At 44.4% G+C, this 16,762-nt stretch overlaps 1 protein-coding gene across 3 annotated transcripts in view; it reads right to left on the bottom strand.

Moving 5' to 3' along the window:
- LOC137384990 (inhibitor of nuclear factor kappa-B kinase-interacting protein-like) overlaps positions 1-16,433 on the bottom strand; it is a 28,986-nt gene extending 12,553 nt beyond the window's left edge. Inside the window, exons 1-3 of one of the 3 annotated variants that reach the window (XM_068059722.1) lie at positions 16,154-16,433; positions 13,089-13,206; positions 1,461-2,654 (exon numbers count right to left, since the gene is read on the bottom strand). In XM_068059722.1, coding sequence (XP_067915823.1) covers positions 1,944-2,654; positions 13,089-13,206; positions 16,154-16,338 — 1,014 coding nt within the window. In that variant the 5' untranslated portion in view covers positions 16,339-16,433 and the 3' untranslated portion in view covers positions 1,461-1,943. The other 2 variants (XM_068059721.1, XM_068059723.1) reach the window with 2 other exon arrangements.
- Positions 16,434-16,762: the final 329 nt, after the last annotated feature.

The following is a 16,762-nucleotide window of genomic DNA, read 5'->3' on the forward strand; positions in this document are numbered from 1 at the left end:
TTGGGGGCCATAAAATTAAGGCCCATGACAACGAGCAGGCTGGTGGTTGGGGATGGGAAAGGGGGTAGGGGCCGTTCCCAGCCACTCCCACCCCTGCTGCAATTTTACATGGGGCTGCGATGGCAAGAAATGGTCCACCCACTCCAGCCCAATCAAGGCCCTCAAGTGGCCAACTAGCTGTCACTTAAGGGCCTCTTCCCGCCGCCGGGGTATATTACCTCCAGCGGACGGACGGCAAAGGCCCTAGTGGCCTTCTTGTGGGCGGGGCTCCTGATCGGGCACCCTGTGCCTCACGGAGGGCTGCCCCCAAAGCCCCAACTACCCCCCCACCCCGCCCACCCGCACAACACTCCCCCCACCCCCCAACCAACACCCCTTGCCTCACCGGGGCCTCAGCCATTTTTTTGGGCCTCGCCAGGGACACTTGCCTGAGTTGCGTCTGTCACCTTACTTGCGATGGCTGGGTACAGTCCCAGCAGTGGCCACTGCTCCTGGTGGCGCTGCTGGCTCGCTGATTGGCCAGCACCTCCATTAGGTGCCTCAAGGAGGTGGAAGTCCTGCCCAAGACCAATTAGGGGCCTGGGGAGCAAAAGAATCTCAGTGTGGCTCCCCAAGACTGCTGGAAACGGAAACCTCCGACTTTTCAGCTGGTAGGCGGGGCTTCTTCACCCCCCACCCGCCCCACCAAAAAAAATTACATTCCAGCCATGATGTCTCAGCCGCTCCCTTGATGCTGATGGTGGCTTCAGTGCTTCCCTGCTCCTAGGGCCTCAGCAGCACTTCCAAAGGTCACACAGTGGGGGTTGCCAGCCTCCTTAATAGTGGGCCGTGCTGGTCTGAGCTCCTGTCTCTGGAACCCGCCATCCATCCCGAATTGGATAGCGAATGTGGAGGCATCCCATTAACTGGCTGCCTCCCTGAAGATAACGCCATAGGGTGCACTGCAGCCACAAGCAAGGGCGGAATCCAGAAATGATCCAGAGGCCAGAGAATTTTATAAGTAAGGAAAGTTCCAGCCTCAATCCCTGAAAGGTAAAGTTTGTGCTTATGTTCTGCCTTTGTATTGAGCTTTCCCAATTATATTTAATAGCTTCTTATCTAATCTAAGGTCACTCTCACAGCTCACTGTTCTTGAATTTTCCTAAAAGACATGGTTGCAATTTCACACACGAGTTGTTAGTCACAACACATATTCTTCAAATTGCTGCCAATGTTTCATTTCGTGGATATTATCATTAACATAAAATTATTAATGTATCTATGCTATTAACAATGGTCAAAAACATTGATTTACTTATGTTAAAAAATTGCCAATTGTACTTTGCCTATGCCTCTCACCTTGGAACTGAACCAGCACAGCAATTTGCACTTGCATCTATTTTTCGATAACATGCTGTGCTGCACATACATGTAAGCGTTAATCATGTCAGTTCTGAATCACTGTAGATGTGAGTCCATAATTACTTACAGCAGCCCTTTAATATTTTTCTCTCTCGTTATGTTAAATCAAGTCAAAAATCTAATTCCGAAGTGACTTTTTAAAAAGCTAGTCAAAGACTCTAATTTTCAATCTGTAATGTCTTGCACTGCATATCTGCATTAGTCCAATGTAATCTTTTCTGTTGCACCATTACAAAAATGCAGTGTAATGCTGCATATCTTGCAGAAGTTGGAAATATCCCGTCATTTCTTTTACCAGCAGTTGAAGCCCAATAATCAGCACTTGGCGCAGATGAGTAAGTTTGTATTAATGGAACTTGGCTTTCCCCAAAAGCAAAGCTGGAAAGTATCAAAACTGTGACTCATGCATATTGCTGTACAATTACACTTGTGCATGCAGTATAATAGAACACTGACTTTAATTGTAGAATACTTCTTCTGAACTCTTTCCTCTTTCTCACAGTTATTATATCCCATTACAGTAACTTTCATGGCATTCAGATTTACTTTTCAATGGCATCAGACTGTAACAATTCCAGCTCTTTTTTAATATCTAGTATCTCAGTTATGATTTTTAGCATATTGTCCTCCAAATTAAATATCTGGACAGTCATGTGATCGACTTTCTTTTCAATGTTAAGGAGATCACTCGACACCTTAAGGATAGAGTGGACACCGTCATCAATTGAGGGAAGATGTTCTTGGCATTCTGCAAGTTTAGGTTCATACTCAGTCAGTTTCTCTACTAACTCTTTATCCTGAGAAATCAAACTGTTCTGTTGTTCGGTTAAACGCTCAATGGATCTCGTATTCAAGTTTGCTTGCTTCTCAAAGCCGCCTATATCTTCCTCCTCTTGTTGCTCGATTGCCTTTGTATTTCTCATAGTACTAACTTCTAAATCTTCCAGCTTTCTGGTGAGCTGCTTCACACCTTGCTCAACTGTATTAATTTCTGATGAAATTTTGCTATGCATGTTTTTTGACTCGGACTTCAGGCTTGCAATCTCACTGTTTATTTCATTTAAGCTTTGTTTCCAGGTATCTGAAATATTTTGGAAGTTCTTATTGGCATTCTGCATTTTTCTTGCTATTGTTTGTTCTTTATTCTGTAAGCTAGTCATACTGCTACGTAGCTCTGACATCTCCTGTTCAAAGTGGGTCATGACCGAACTAGATGATAGTGCTTTCTGCAGGACTTCTTCTGATGATTCCAGCTGTATCCACAACACAAAACGGGCAGATCTACTTAATCATCAATAAAGAGTTTGTGCAAATTCATTCTGAAATAATTAGTAAATGTACATATTGCTAATCTGTATGCCTCTTTTTTTAAACGTTGAATTCAAGACATGGTCCTAGACATTTGTTTAGGTTCATTTTCGGGCACAGAATAGGTGACAGCCTCAGAGTGTGCGCCAGAATACAGAGGTATCAGAAATTGGGCCTCATCTAAATATTTCCAGTGAACTGTGGGCACCTGTTGGACCTCCATAGGCAGTACACCACTCTTTGAACTCCAAATGGGGTCAGCTTCCACAATGGCAGAAGACCTCAGGGAGGTGCTGAGAGAAAAAGGGTGTAAATGCGGGCCAGCAGCAGCCCACAGTTGTGCATGAGTACAGGAGGGGCACAATGCTTATGCTTTTGGTGGCAACCTCCAACTGTGCCTTTAAAGACCACTCATTAGGCCACTGAAGAACCAAAAAGATGGAGTGATGCAGGCACCTATTCTACACATCGCTGACCCATTTCCCAGAGGGATTTCAAAAATAAAAGCAAATGATGAGAGCTACAATTTCTCTGCAACTGTTTTTCAAAGGGCTTCACTTTATTGAAAATAATGCAAGAATGTCATCGGTGTCAGAGGTAAGTGGCCAATAAAAGTGCACATGAAGTATCATTCATGTTGCAGCACAATATTAAAACAATAGTAAAAAGGACTCATGCAACAGTATTTCGGAAGCATTGGTCTAAAGTATAAGAGGCCAATGCTCACAAAATCTCTCTACGATAAATAGTTGGATATGTTCCAAAGGTAATCCCGTGTTATGAGGAAAACAACCTGTAATGTTGTTGCATGCAGTAAAGTTCCAGGTTCCCTGACCTCCCATTTTTGAAGATTCCAACTCACACTATTCTACTTATAAACACTAAAATTGCAGTAATATAGTATATTAGCAAGATGTCAGGGTTAGCTCTATCACTAGAACGTTAACCCCACACTACAAAAATCAGCATGGGTATTAGGAGAGTTGTGTATTACTGACCTTTCTCTTACGGGACCTAGGATTGAATTCAGCTCAGACCAATGGGATGAAAACCTCCTCTGTAGGAGGTCCATTGCAAAGTGGGTTTGGACAGTTTCAATCTAGTTCCTGGTAGGAAGTGGTACACAGCACAAATGTGCCCCAATGTCAACACTTATTGGCAGTAAATTGGTAAACTCACTCAGACAGCCTACAAGATAGCAGATTCTATCAAAGGATAAATGACTACTCCTCCTCTAAGTTTGTAGCACATTTTCAGGACAGAGTGGAGGGAATGGTATTCTACGTAAAACTACTTTATATCTCTGTGTTAACTATCCTTAACGAATAAGTGGCTGATGCTTCTCAGTGCCTAAAAAGGGTTATATTATATACATAACCCTATGTATATAAATGAATAAAGATTTCTACTTAGAATTTTTTTTAAAAAAGGAAATAAAAGTTTTTTTTGTTATGTCTTTCTATCCTTCAATTCCAGCAACCATTTTGATGGTGGGAATATCAAAAAAATTGGCCTTTGATTGGTTGAAAAATACCTCCAAATGACCCCAAAGTCAATAAAGAATGAAACTGGATGGACCACCCGGCATCGACTTAGACACCAGAAATGACAGTGGCAAACCCAGCCATGGCGCTATCAGATCAGCCATGATCTTATTAAATGGCGGAGCAGGCACGAAGGGGCCGAATGGCCTACTCCTGCTCCTAATTCATATGTTCATTTGTAAATTGAAGATGGCTTTCGATGTTCCAATTGCGGCCGCAGATCTCTGTCTGATGTCTTTATGTTCTGATGTTCTCTTCGTTCTCCAAAAACAAAAAAAAACCTTTAAAAGGTAAACTCATTAAGTGCTCGTCTCACCCATGTGACTTTAGGTTTCAGTTCCTGAAAGGCTATACAACAGCTTCTGGTGGCAGTCTATTTTGATAAGATGAGGTGTGTTCACACTTTATTGTCCTGATTGCGGATGGATACAGAGCATCAGCGAGTGCCTTTGTTTTAGCTCATTTTTGTGGATAGCTCACATCCATGTGTGATGAACAGTTTACAATTTTAGTGTAGATGGGGTTAATGAGTTGTCGTTCCAGCAGGCATGAATGTGTATTTCAGTGCAGGCGAAGGTGGATGTCATGTGACTTTGTCCTCCATCTTGTTGAAGGCAAGTGTACCAGTACAAAGAACAGTACAGCACAGGAACAGGCCATTCGGCCCTCCAAGCCTGTGCCGATCTTGTTGCCTGTCTAAAACGAAAACTTTCTGCACTTTCGGAGTCCGTATCCCTCTATTCCATCCTATTCATGTATTTGTCAAGATGCCTCTTAAGACATCGCTATCGTACCTGCTTCCACCACCTTCCCCAGCAGCAAGTTCCTGGCACTCACCACCCTCTGTGTAAAAAAAAAAAACTTGCCTCGCACATCCCCTTTAAACTTTGCCCCTCACACCTTAAACCTATGTCCCCTAGTAACTGACTCTTCCACCCTGGGAAAAAACTTCTGACTATCCACTCTGTCCATGCCGCTCATAACTTTGTAAACCTCGATCATGTCACCCCTCCACTTCCATCGTTCCAGTGAATACAATCAGTTTATCCAACCTCTCCTCATAGCTAATGCCCTCCAAACCAGGCAACATCCTGGTAAACCTCTTCTGTACCCTCTCCAAAGCCTCCACATCCTTCTGGTAGTGTGGTGATCAGAATGGCACGCAATATTCCAAGTGTGGCCTAATTAAGGTTCTGTACAGCTGCAGCATGACTTGCCAATTTTTATACTCAATGCCCCAACCGAAGAAGGCAAGCATGCTCGATGCCTTTTTGACTACCTTATCCACCTGCGTTGCCACTTTCAGTGAGCTGTGGACCTGTACGCTCAGATCTCTCTGCCTGTCAATACTCCTAAGGGTTCTGCCATTTACTGTATACTTCCCACCTGTATTAGACCTTCCAAAATGCATTACCTCACATTTGTCCGGATTAAACTCCATCTGTCATTTCCCTGCCCAAGTCTCCAACCGATCGATATCCTGCTGTATCCTGACAATCCTCATCAGTATCCGCAACTCCACCAACCTTTGTGTCGTCCGCAAACTTACTCATCAGACCAGCTACATTTTCCTCCAAATCGTTTGTATATAATACAAACAGCAAAGGTCCCAGCACTTATCCCTGTGGAACACCACTAGGCACAGCCCTCCATTCAGAAAAGCACCCTTCCACTGCTACCCTCTGTCTTCCATGACAGAGCCAGTTCTGCATCCATCTTGCCAGCTCACCTCTGATCCCATGTGACTTCACCTTTTGTACCAGTCTGCCATGAGGGACCTTGTCAAAGGCTTTACTGAAGTCCATGTAGACAACATCCACTGCCCTTCCTTCAATCATTTTCGTCACTTCCTCAAAAAACTCGATCAAGTTAGTGAGACACAACCTCCCCTTCACAAAACCATGCTGCCTCTCGCTAATAAATTAGTTTGTTTCCAAATGGGAGTAAATCCTGTCCCGAAGAATCCTCTCTAATAATTTCCCTACCACTGACGTAAGGCTCACCGGCCTATAATTTCCTGGATTATCCTTGCTACCCTTCTTAAACAAAGGAATAACATCGGCTATTTTCCAGTCCTCTGGGACCTCACCTGTAGCCAATGAGGATACAAAGATTTCTGTCAAGGCCCCAGCAATTTCCTCCCTTGCCTCCCTCAGTATTTTGGGGTAGATCCCATCACACCCTGGGGACTTATCTACCTTAATGCTTTGCAAGATGCCCAACACCTCCTCCTTTTTGATAACGACATGACCCAGACTATCTACACTCCCTTCCCTAGACTCATCATCCACCAAGTCCTTCTCCTTGGTGAATACTGATGCAATTTACTCATTTAGTACCTCGCCCATTTCCTCTGGCTCCATGCATAGATTCCCTCCTCTGTCCTTGAGTGGATCAACCCTTTCCCTGGCTACCCTCTTGCTCTTTATATACGTATAAAAAGCCTTGGGATTCTTCTTAATCCTGTTTGCCAATGACTTTTCATGACCCCTTTTAGCCCTCCTGACAACTTGGTTAAGTTCCTTCCTACTTTCTTTATATTCCTCAAGGGCTTCGCCTGTTCCCAGCCTTCTAGCCCTTATGAAGGCTTCCTTTTTCTTTTTGACTGGGCTTACAATATCCCCCATTATCCAAGGTTCCCGAAACTTGCCAAGCTTATCCTTCTTCCTCACTGGAACATGCCGGTCCTGGATTCTAATCAGCTGACGTTTGAAGGACTCCCACGTCAGATGTTGACTGACCCTCAAACAACCGTCCCCAATCTAAATTCTTCAGTTCCTGCATAATATTGTTATAATTAGCCTTCCCCCAATTTAGCACGGTCACCCGAGGACTACTCTTATCCTTATCCACAAGTACCTTAAAGTATTTTACATTTTTTTTTTATAACTCCAATTTATTTTTGTATTTCCGTCACTGCACTTCCCATGAGCGTGACATCACTGATACTTTGTGTTTTTCTTAACACTGCCTATCTTTAGCCACCTGTTCATTTTTCACTATTACGTCCCAGCAGATATGGTTATAGTGCGACGTAAAAACTATAAAATGCCTTCAACCTCCCAACAAACAGCAACTATTTCCGACCCCAAACAAACACCAACTGTCCCCCAGTCCCCTAACTATCACCAGTCCCTGCTAAGACTTGCTGTTGGATGCAAGTAATAACTCTGTAATAGGAGGAGGGTGGTGGTGGTGGTGTAGCGATATTGTCACTGGACTAACAACCCAGAGACGCAGGGTATTGCTCTGGGGACACAGGTTCGAATCCTACCATGGGAAAAGGTGGAATTTGAATTCAATTAATAAATCTGGAACTAAAAAGCTAATCTAATGATGTCAATGTTGTAAAAACCTATCTGGTTCATTAAGGTCCTTTAGGGAAGGAAATCTGCTGTCCTTACCTGGTCTGGCCTACACGTGACTCCAGATGCACAGCAATGTGGTTGACTCCTAAATGCTCTCTGAAATGGCCTAGCAAGCCACTCAGTTGTATCTGCTACGAAGTCAATAAGGAATGAAACCGGGCAGAGCACCTGGCATCGACCGAGGCACCAAAAACGACAATGGCAAACTCAGCCATCAATCCTGCAAAGTCCTCCTTACTAACATCTGGGGGCTTGTGCCAAAGTTGGGAGAGCTGTCCCACAGGCTAGTCAAGCAACAGCCTGACAGTCATAGTCACGGAAACATACCTTACAGACGATGTCCCAGACACCAACACAATCCCTGGGTATGTCCTATCACACCGGCAAGAAAGACCCACCAGAGGTGGCGGCACAGTGGTATAAAGTCGGGAGGGAGTTGCCCTGTGAGTCCTCAACATTGACTGTGGACCCGATGAAAGCTCATGGCATCAGACCAAACATGGGCAAGGAAACCTTCTGCTGATTACCACCTACCACCCTCCCTCAGTTGATGAGTCAGTACTCCATGTTGAACCACCACTTGGAGGAGGCACTGAGGGTAGCAAGGGCGCAGAATGTACTCTGGGTGAGGGACTTCAGTGTCCATGACCAAGAGTGGCTCGGTAGCACCACTGCTGACCAAGCCCTAAAAGATATAGCTGCTAGACTGGGTATGCGACAGGTGGTGAGGGAACCAACAAGAGGGAAAAAACAAACTTGACCTCGTCCTCACCAATCTGCCTGCCATAGATGCATCTGTCAATGACAGAATTGGTAGGAGTGACTACCACACAGTCCTTGTGGAGACTAAGTCCCACCTTCAAACTGAGGATACCGTCCATCATGTTGCGTGGCACGACCACCTGCTAAATGGGATAGATTAGATTAGATTAGAGATACAGCACTGAAACAGGCCCTTCGGCCCACCAAGTCTGTGCCGAACATCAACCACCCATTTATACTAATCCTACATTCCTACCAAACATCCCCACCTGTCCCTATATTTCCCTACCACCTACCTATACTAGTGACAATTTATAATGGCCAATTTACCTATCAACCTGCAAGTCTTTTGGCTTGTGGGAGGAAACCGGAGCACCCGGAGAAAACCCACGCAGACACAGGGAGAACTTGCAAACTCCACACAGGCAGTACCCGGAATCGAACCCGGGTCCCTGGAGCTGTGAGGCTGTGGTGCTAACCACTGCGCCATTGTGCCGCCCTTAAAATTTTTTTTTAAAAACTAGATTTCGAACAGATCTAGCAATGCAAAACTGGGCATCCATGAGGCGCTGTGGGCCATCAGCAGCAGCAGAATTGTACTCATCCACAATATGTAACCTCATGGCTCAGCATATCCCCCACTCTACCATTACCATCAAGCCAGGAGATCAAGCCTGGTTCAAAGAAGAATGCAGGAGGGCATGCCAGGAACAGCATGAGGCATACCTCAAAATGAGGTGTCAAATGTGGAAACTACAACCCAGGACTACTTGTGTGCCAAACTGTGTAAGCAGCATGCGATCCTACAGCCAACAGATCAGATCGAAGCTCTGCAGTCCTGCCACATCCAGCCATGAATGGTGGTGGACAATTAAACAACTAACTTGAGGAGCTGGCTCCACAAATATCCCCATCCTCAATGATGGGGGAGCCCAGCACATCAGTGCAAAAGATAAGGCTGAAGCATTTGCAACAATCTTCAGCCAGAAGTGCCGAATTGATGATCCATCTTGGCATCCTCCTGAAGTCTCCAGCATTACAGATGCCAGGCTTCAGCCAATTCACTTCACTCCACACGATATCAAGAAACGACTGAAGGCACTGGATACTGCAAAGGCTATGGGCCCTGACAATATTCCGGCAAAAGTACTGAAGACCTGTGCTCTAGAACTTGTCGCGCCCCTAGCCAAGCTGTTCCAGTTTCGCTACAGCACTGGCATCTACCCAGCAATGTGGAAAATTGCCCAGGTACGTGCTGTACACAAAAAGCAAGAAAAGTCTAACCCGGCCAATTACCGCCCCATCAGTCTATTCTCAATCAGTAAAGTGATGGAAGGTGTCATGGACAATGCCATCAAGTGGCACATGCACAGCAATAACCGGCTCAGTGACGCTCAGTTTGGGTTCTGCCAGGGCCACTCCTGACCTCATTACAGCCTTGGTTCAAACATGGACAGAAGGGCTGAACTCCAAAGGTGAGATGAGAGTGACTGCCCTTGACATCAAGGCAGCATTTGACCAAGTATAACATCAAGGAGACCTAGCAAAGCTGAAGTCAATGGGAATGAGGGGGAAAACTCTCCACTGGTTGGAGTCATACTTAGCACAAAGGAAGATGATTGTGGTTGTTGGAGGTCAATCATCTGAGCTCCAGGACGTCACTGCAGGAGTTCCTCAGGGTAGTGTCCTAGGCCCAACCATCTTCAGCTGCTTCAATGACCTTCCTTCAATCCCAAGGTCAGAACTGGGGATGTTCGCTGATGATTGCACAATGTTCAGCGCCATTCTCGACTCCTCAGATACTGAAGCAGTCAGTGCAGAAATGCAACAAGACCTGGACAATATCCAGGCTTGGGCTGATGAGTGGCAAATAACATTCGCGCCACACACGTGCCAGGTAATGACCATCTCCAACAAGAGAGAATCTAACTATCTCCTTGACATTCAATGGTATTATGATTGCTGAATCCCCCACAAATCAACATCCTGGATGTGAACATTGGCCGGAAACTGAACTGGAGTAGCCATCTAAGTACTGTGGCTACAGAGTAGGTCAGGGGCTTGGAATCCTGAGGTGAGTAAGTCACCTCCTGACTCCCCAAAGCCTGTCCACCATCTACAAGGCACAAGTCAGGAGTGTGATGGAATACTTTCCACTTGCATGGATGGGTGCAGCTCCAACAACACTCAAGAAGCTCGACACCATCCAGGACAAAGCAGCCCGCTTGACAGGCGCCCCATCCACAAACATTCACTCCCTCCATCACCGACGCACAGTGGCAGCAGTGTGTACCATCTGCAAGATGCACTGTAGCAACACACCAAGGCTTCTTAGACAGCACCTTCCAAACCAGCTACCTCTACCAACTAGAAGGACAAGGGCAGCAAATACATGGGAACACTGCCACCTGCAAGATCCCCTCCAATCCACACACACCATCCTGACTTGGAACGATATCATTCCTTCACTGTCGCTCGGTCAAAATCCTGGAACTCCCTTCCTAACAGCACTGTGGGTGTACCTACCCCACATGGACTGCAGCGGTTCAAGAAGGCAGCTCACCACCACCTTCTCAAGGGCTATTAGGGATGGGCAATAAATGCTGGCCTAGCTAGCGACACCCACATCCCCATGAATAAAACAAAACACCATAAGGAATAAAACATGAACTACGGCATGCAGGTTTGAACCTTTTGTTAAACAGTGACTACTACTAAACCTAAAGGTGATTAATTGAGGTATTACAACTGAATGAAGCAGCAAAATACATTACAGGTAATTTCATTAGACCAGTTCAAGTGGAACGATGAAGATTTGTCTTCATGGGGGCCAGTGCTAAACAAGGCTCTTCAAATCTTCATCACGAGGAAAATCCTAATGGCTTCTCTCAATTGGCTGCCCTAATTTCAGCAGAATCCCATTTACACATCTATCTTGAGGGTCCACATATCTGTCAAATTTACAGCAGTAGATCAGGAGAACCAGAGGAAATTCTCGTCAAAGACTTTATGAGCAATGAACCAAAGGCATTGGTCAATATGTGCAGATTGCTTCAAATAGCAGCTTTTCTGATAACTTGAGTGTCAATTATCTCAGATTATTTCAGGAAGCAATTATTGCACAAGTACAATATCCCAAAACCTTCAAAGGCATCTCATCCAACTCGTGGATCATCTAACAGTAGACAGTCACTTCCCACTGAGGCAGTAAAATGAAGATTCCCACTGATTGGTATTTATCGCAAAACTGCCAACAGGTTCATTTTTTTTGGTTACAATTTTGGAGGAAATTGTCCCTGTGTACGTGTACGTGTACGTTTACATCACAAGGTGCCCGGTGGAGGGCTGCCCCTGCTACCCAAATCACCCCAGCACCCAACACGCCCTCTTCCCCTGAACCGACCACCCTTGCCTCACCAAGGCCCGACTGATTATCCCCAGCGATGCAACTGAAACCTACCTGTCTTCCCAGCTCCATGTCTTCGGCTGGGCCACAGCCCCAGCAGTGGCCACCGCTCCCGGTGGCATTGCTGGGACTAAGAACTGCCGGCCCGCTGATTGGCCGGCAGCTCAATGAGGCGGGACTTCCTCCCTCAAGCGGGTGGAAGTCCCGCCTCGGAACAATTAAAGCCTGGGGACCCGTAAAACGTGGGTCGGATCCCCAGGCGAGACGGCAGCGGGTTCGTCTCCGACCTTTCAGCCGGTGGCTGGCTCCCGTCCACCCAACGTGAAATCCCGGCCACTATCTCAAATTAATCAATCACAGTTAAACAGAATTCTAAGCTATTATACTTGAAAAATATTTGAATCATTTGATACCTAAGGATTTGATATGCAAGTTTGTGTGATCTTTGTGCAAAATGGTTACCAGTTTTATTATCCAACAATAATTATTGAACTTCAATTTATTGTACATGAAGTGTTTTGAGATGTTTCTGGGAGACAGATAACGGGATGTTGGAAATGCAAGTCTTTCATTCCTAAAACATTCAAATATTCCAATAAATATCTATTTTTAGTATATAGTTGTTATAAAGACAAAACTATTGGCCATCATAACCCCATATAAATATTAGCTTATAATCAATCATTCAGGATATTAATAAAGTGACAGTGTCACATCTCTTGGAAAGATTGCAACAGTGGCAAGGCACCGAAACAAAAATTGTATGGAAACAATGGTAATCACGTTTTGTAGGAAGAGTAGTAAAGGCTTAATCTACAGGTTTCTTTATGGGCTTCTTAATGGATTTTCTTAATTTGTTCAGTGGATGTGGGCAACACAGACAAGGCCACATCCCCTGCCCAACCTTAAGGTGCACCAAGAAGGCAATAGAAGATTTCTTCTATATTTTACAGCTGAATGGGCTGCTTCAGAGGGCATCAAGTATCAAGCACAAATTGTGGAACTGGAGTCAAGTAGGGATGGTAAGCTCGCTTCCCTTAAAGACCATTACAACAATCCAGAAACTTTCATGGTGACTTCGGATTCTAGTCTACAAATTACTAGATTTATTGAATTCATTTTCAGAATGGCAGGATTTTATGCCAGGCATTCTGGGTTACCAATGCAGAACCAGATCCACTATGCTAACAGTGAATATGCAGTACTATCTCTTAACTGTATGTAATTTGTTTTACAATTCATGTTTACTCTACCATGCACTTGTTTTTTTGGCTACAGTGGGTGCGTTATCATATTTACCTTTTTTGAAACTTTGCTAATTTCATCTTCCAGGGCCTGGGCAGCTACAGATTTCATGTACAGTTGCTGGTACTTTTGTTCCACATCAGCAAACTTAACTGATTGCTGGAACATGAGCCTGCAAAAAATTGATAAGTTTCAAAATGTCAAACTTATTCACAATTCTTTATTTGTAGCTTCCAGACAACAATAGTAAAGGCCAATAGTTAAAATCATGCAGGTGGTTAGACCTTTAAAACAGTCAAAATTTAAGCTACCAGTTTCACACCGATAGGACTGAGGGAAATACAAGCAGGCAGCAAGTTATACTGCCAGCTCCACACCTCTCGCATCTTTGCACTGAACTAGAAAAACACTGATTTTTAAAAAAAGTTCATACACCTAGGAAGTGGTGTTGATGTCCTAACAGTGTATTACATTTTGGCAAATGATGCAAATTGCCTTGAGGAAGTTGTCTGCCAATACTTTGGCTTTGAACACACTGCAGTGTAATTGCAACCTAGGGAAAGAAACCATCTCAAGGCATCTATTGACTGCCAGGGATCATTTTTTAAGTGGTCTCAATGAGCAGTCTATCTCATTACCTCTTGTTTGCCATAAAAAAATTGGATTCTGACTAAAAGCAGAAAATGCTGGAAACACTCAGCAGGTCTGGCAGCATCTGTGGAAAGAGAAAATTCATGTTTCAGATCGGTCAACCTTTCAGTTCTGACAAAGGGTCACCAACTTAAAACGTCAACTCCATTTCTCTCTTCACAAATGTCACCAGACCTAAGTATTTCCAGCATTTGTTTTTTAATTTCAGATTTCCAGCCTCCACAGTACTTCACTCTTGTATAGTTATCTAGACACTGGACAACAGGGTAGCATGGCGTCAAGAAAACATGATACGCTGAATGAGAAATATTAATTCATCAATTGGAAACTTATTTTAGACTTTTAATGGAAAAAAATCCTAGTTAACTTTTTTATTTAAAATGACAACCAAAATGGCCACCACAATTTGCATGAAATACCAGGAATCAAAACAGAGACACAAGTCTAACAAGAAGCCCAGTTAGAATAATTCTTTGGCTAACTGAGTAGATTATCCAGATCACCCTTGTTAGCGTGATATTCAAAGCTATCTTGAGGTAATCACGAATGCAGACGTGCCTCTGGGGGTAAACACTGACAATGCCACCTGAGAGGTTTTGGATTTTAGACTTTGGACCTCATTTAAAACAAAGTGGATTGAGAGAACCGAGTGACCATCCCTCTAGGCTGTGGAAAACTGGGAGTTTTGTTACACACATGAAGACAAGCAGTAACTGAAACTGCAGCAGTAGAGAAAGTTGTGTGCCTCCCTTTCTCTCTCTTCAAAAAAAAAGTTTGGAAACCGTCTGTGACTGTGAACCCTGCAAGCTTACAGATTGCTACAGAGACCAGGAGAAGAGAGCCATCTACAATGCTATCTGCAAGAAAACTCTGAGCCAAGCTGGCCAGCCACAAAGTGCACTTTCACCAGGCAAAGATGTCAAGAATACAACTCCAGCCAGAAGACCACCGAATCATCCAACCTCAGACTGTGCATTTAACTTTTATTTATTCTGGACTTTAATCCAACCAAAAAAATTATTTTCCACTTTGTAATCTATTCGTGTGTGTGTGTGTTCCTCGTGTGAATGTCTAATTTTTTTATTTTAGATTGGCTTCAGTTTGTTGAGTATAATAAACTTACCTCTTTCTTGTTTAAACTCAAGAAAACCTGTTTGATTGGTTCTTTCATGATCACATTAAAGGCAAAAAAGGTAAAACACTCAGAGGTGGTAAGCACAACCACTGTTTTAAAAAAGGAGTAAACCCTGCTGCAGTCAAATAAGAGGAAGGGCAAGAGGGGCAACTGTAATCCCCTCCTCACCTGGCCGCAACAACGGACTTAACAGAGTTTTCCCTGGCCACAGTCTGACAAAGGGTTGATATTCAGGATAACTTCTTGTTGGCAACTCTGATTCCAATAAAACAGGTACCGATTTCAAAGGTGGGGCTAAAGAGTGGGGAGTGGAAGAGACTCAGCAGTTGGCAGGAAAAAAGGCAGAAGCGCAAGGAGAGAGCCAACTGTGTAACAGTCCAATCAACCAATTTTATCTGCAGCGCCTGTGGAAGAGTCTGTCACTCTAGAATTGACCTTTATAGCCACTCCAGGCGCTGCTCCACAAACCACTGACCACCTCTAGGCGCTTACCCATTGTCAAAGAGGGGACAAGGAGGCCAAAGAAGGTTTCAAAGCACGACCTGCAACAGATACACAGGGTGTAGAAATGTCTGAAACGTGTACGGATATTCAAATAACGCCCAGAACGCATTTTTTAAAAAATCAATTGAAATAAACAACAATGCGTTTCTGAAATGAATTCATCCTAAAGTTCCTTCGTCAGTTCAACTCCGACAAAAGCAGAGTTTAAGGAACCCCGCGGTTCACGTTCCGCGCGGTCCAAGGCGTCAACCTCGCAAAACGGATTGAAAACGAAGCGACAACGTCCACAAATTTGCTTCGAGATCCTGTGGGAAGAGGGCGAATAGTCTGGTGCGTTTACAAATATTTTTGTGGAAAATCCCATCTCTGCCTGGACTCTATTTAGGTTTCATAGTTCGAGGTGTTTCGAGGATAGAAATTTTGCCAAAAATGATTGAATTTAAATTTAAATCTGTAACTCCCACAATAAAATCGACCAAACAGGCCGCGCTATGACGCCACTTCATGGGGCTCAATTCCAATAAATTGGTCGAAAATCGCAACCTTGTTCTTGGCTACTGTTTCAACTACACATTTAAAAGTACTTTCGTCTCATCAGAAATCCACACAGCTGTCAGTCGGCTAAAATTTACACTCCCATCCACATCCCTTTTTATTTTTAAGTTTATCCCTTTAAAATAAACCTTTCCTGGTCCTTAAAGTTCTGAGCTAAAGTAATTCTCCGCAGCATTAAACTTGACAGTCAGTACTTGCGGTGGGTGGGCAACACGAACAGCTCATCGAAGAGGAGCCACAGGGGCGAGTGCCACTGGCGGCCGCCTTTCCTTACCCAGCGAGTGCCGCGCTGGCGAGAAGCGAGAGCAGACACAGCGCATTCCTCACATCCAGCGGCCGCCTGCACGGCCCGGGCTCCGGCTCCTCCGCTATCTTCCCTTTCACATTTTGCTCCCTTGCTCCGTCGCTTTGTTTACTGCCAGCAACGTTTTTCTTCCTTTGCTTAACTTCACTGGACATTCTGCAATTTTTTTTTCTTCTTTAAACAAACCGTTCTGTCCCAACACTCGCTCTTCTCTCAAGATGCTCCTTTCAAACTTGTTTCGAAATCTCTGCCAAATTCCAACACCAGTAACGGTAGGGAAGAGGGGAATCTCTCCCGTCACCGCCACCCTCCCGTCCACTAAAAACACAGGATTTACTTTGATTTGCCTTTCAATTTGCCTTTCCGTATCCTCAAATATATTGCGTGTTATTAGCGAAAACCGCGTAAACGAATTAATCCTAGCATGAAAAACACAACGCTTGAACTTCCCTTGTGTGATTGTAAATGGTAAAATCCAACACGCCCGTGTGAATGGGTAACCCGTCATTCTGCATTGGACTAGGTGGAGGTTCACGAGGTAAAATGGATCAAACTGCAAGTTTCCATATCCCACCTCAC

Source organism: Heterodontus francisci, chromosome 27 (genome assembly GCF_036365525.1).
Source record: "Heterodontus francisci isolate sHetFra1 chromosome 27, sHetFra1.hap1, whole genome shotgun sequence".
Lineage (NCBI taxonomy): Eukaryota > Metazoa > Chordata > Chondrichthyes > Heterodontiformes > Heterodontidae > Heterodontus > Heterodontus francisci.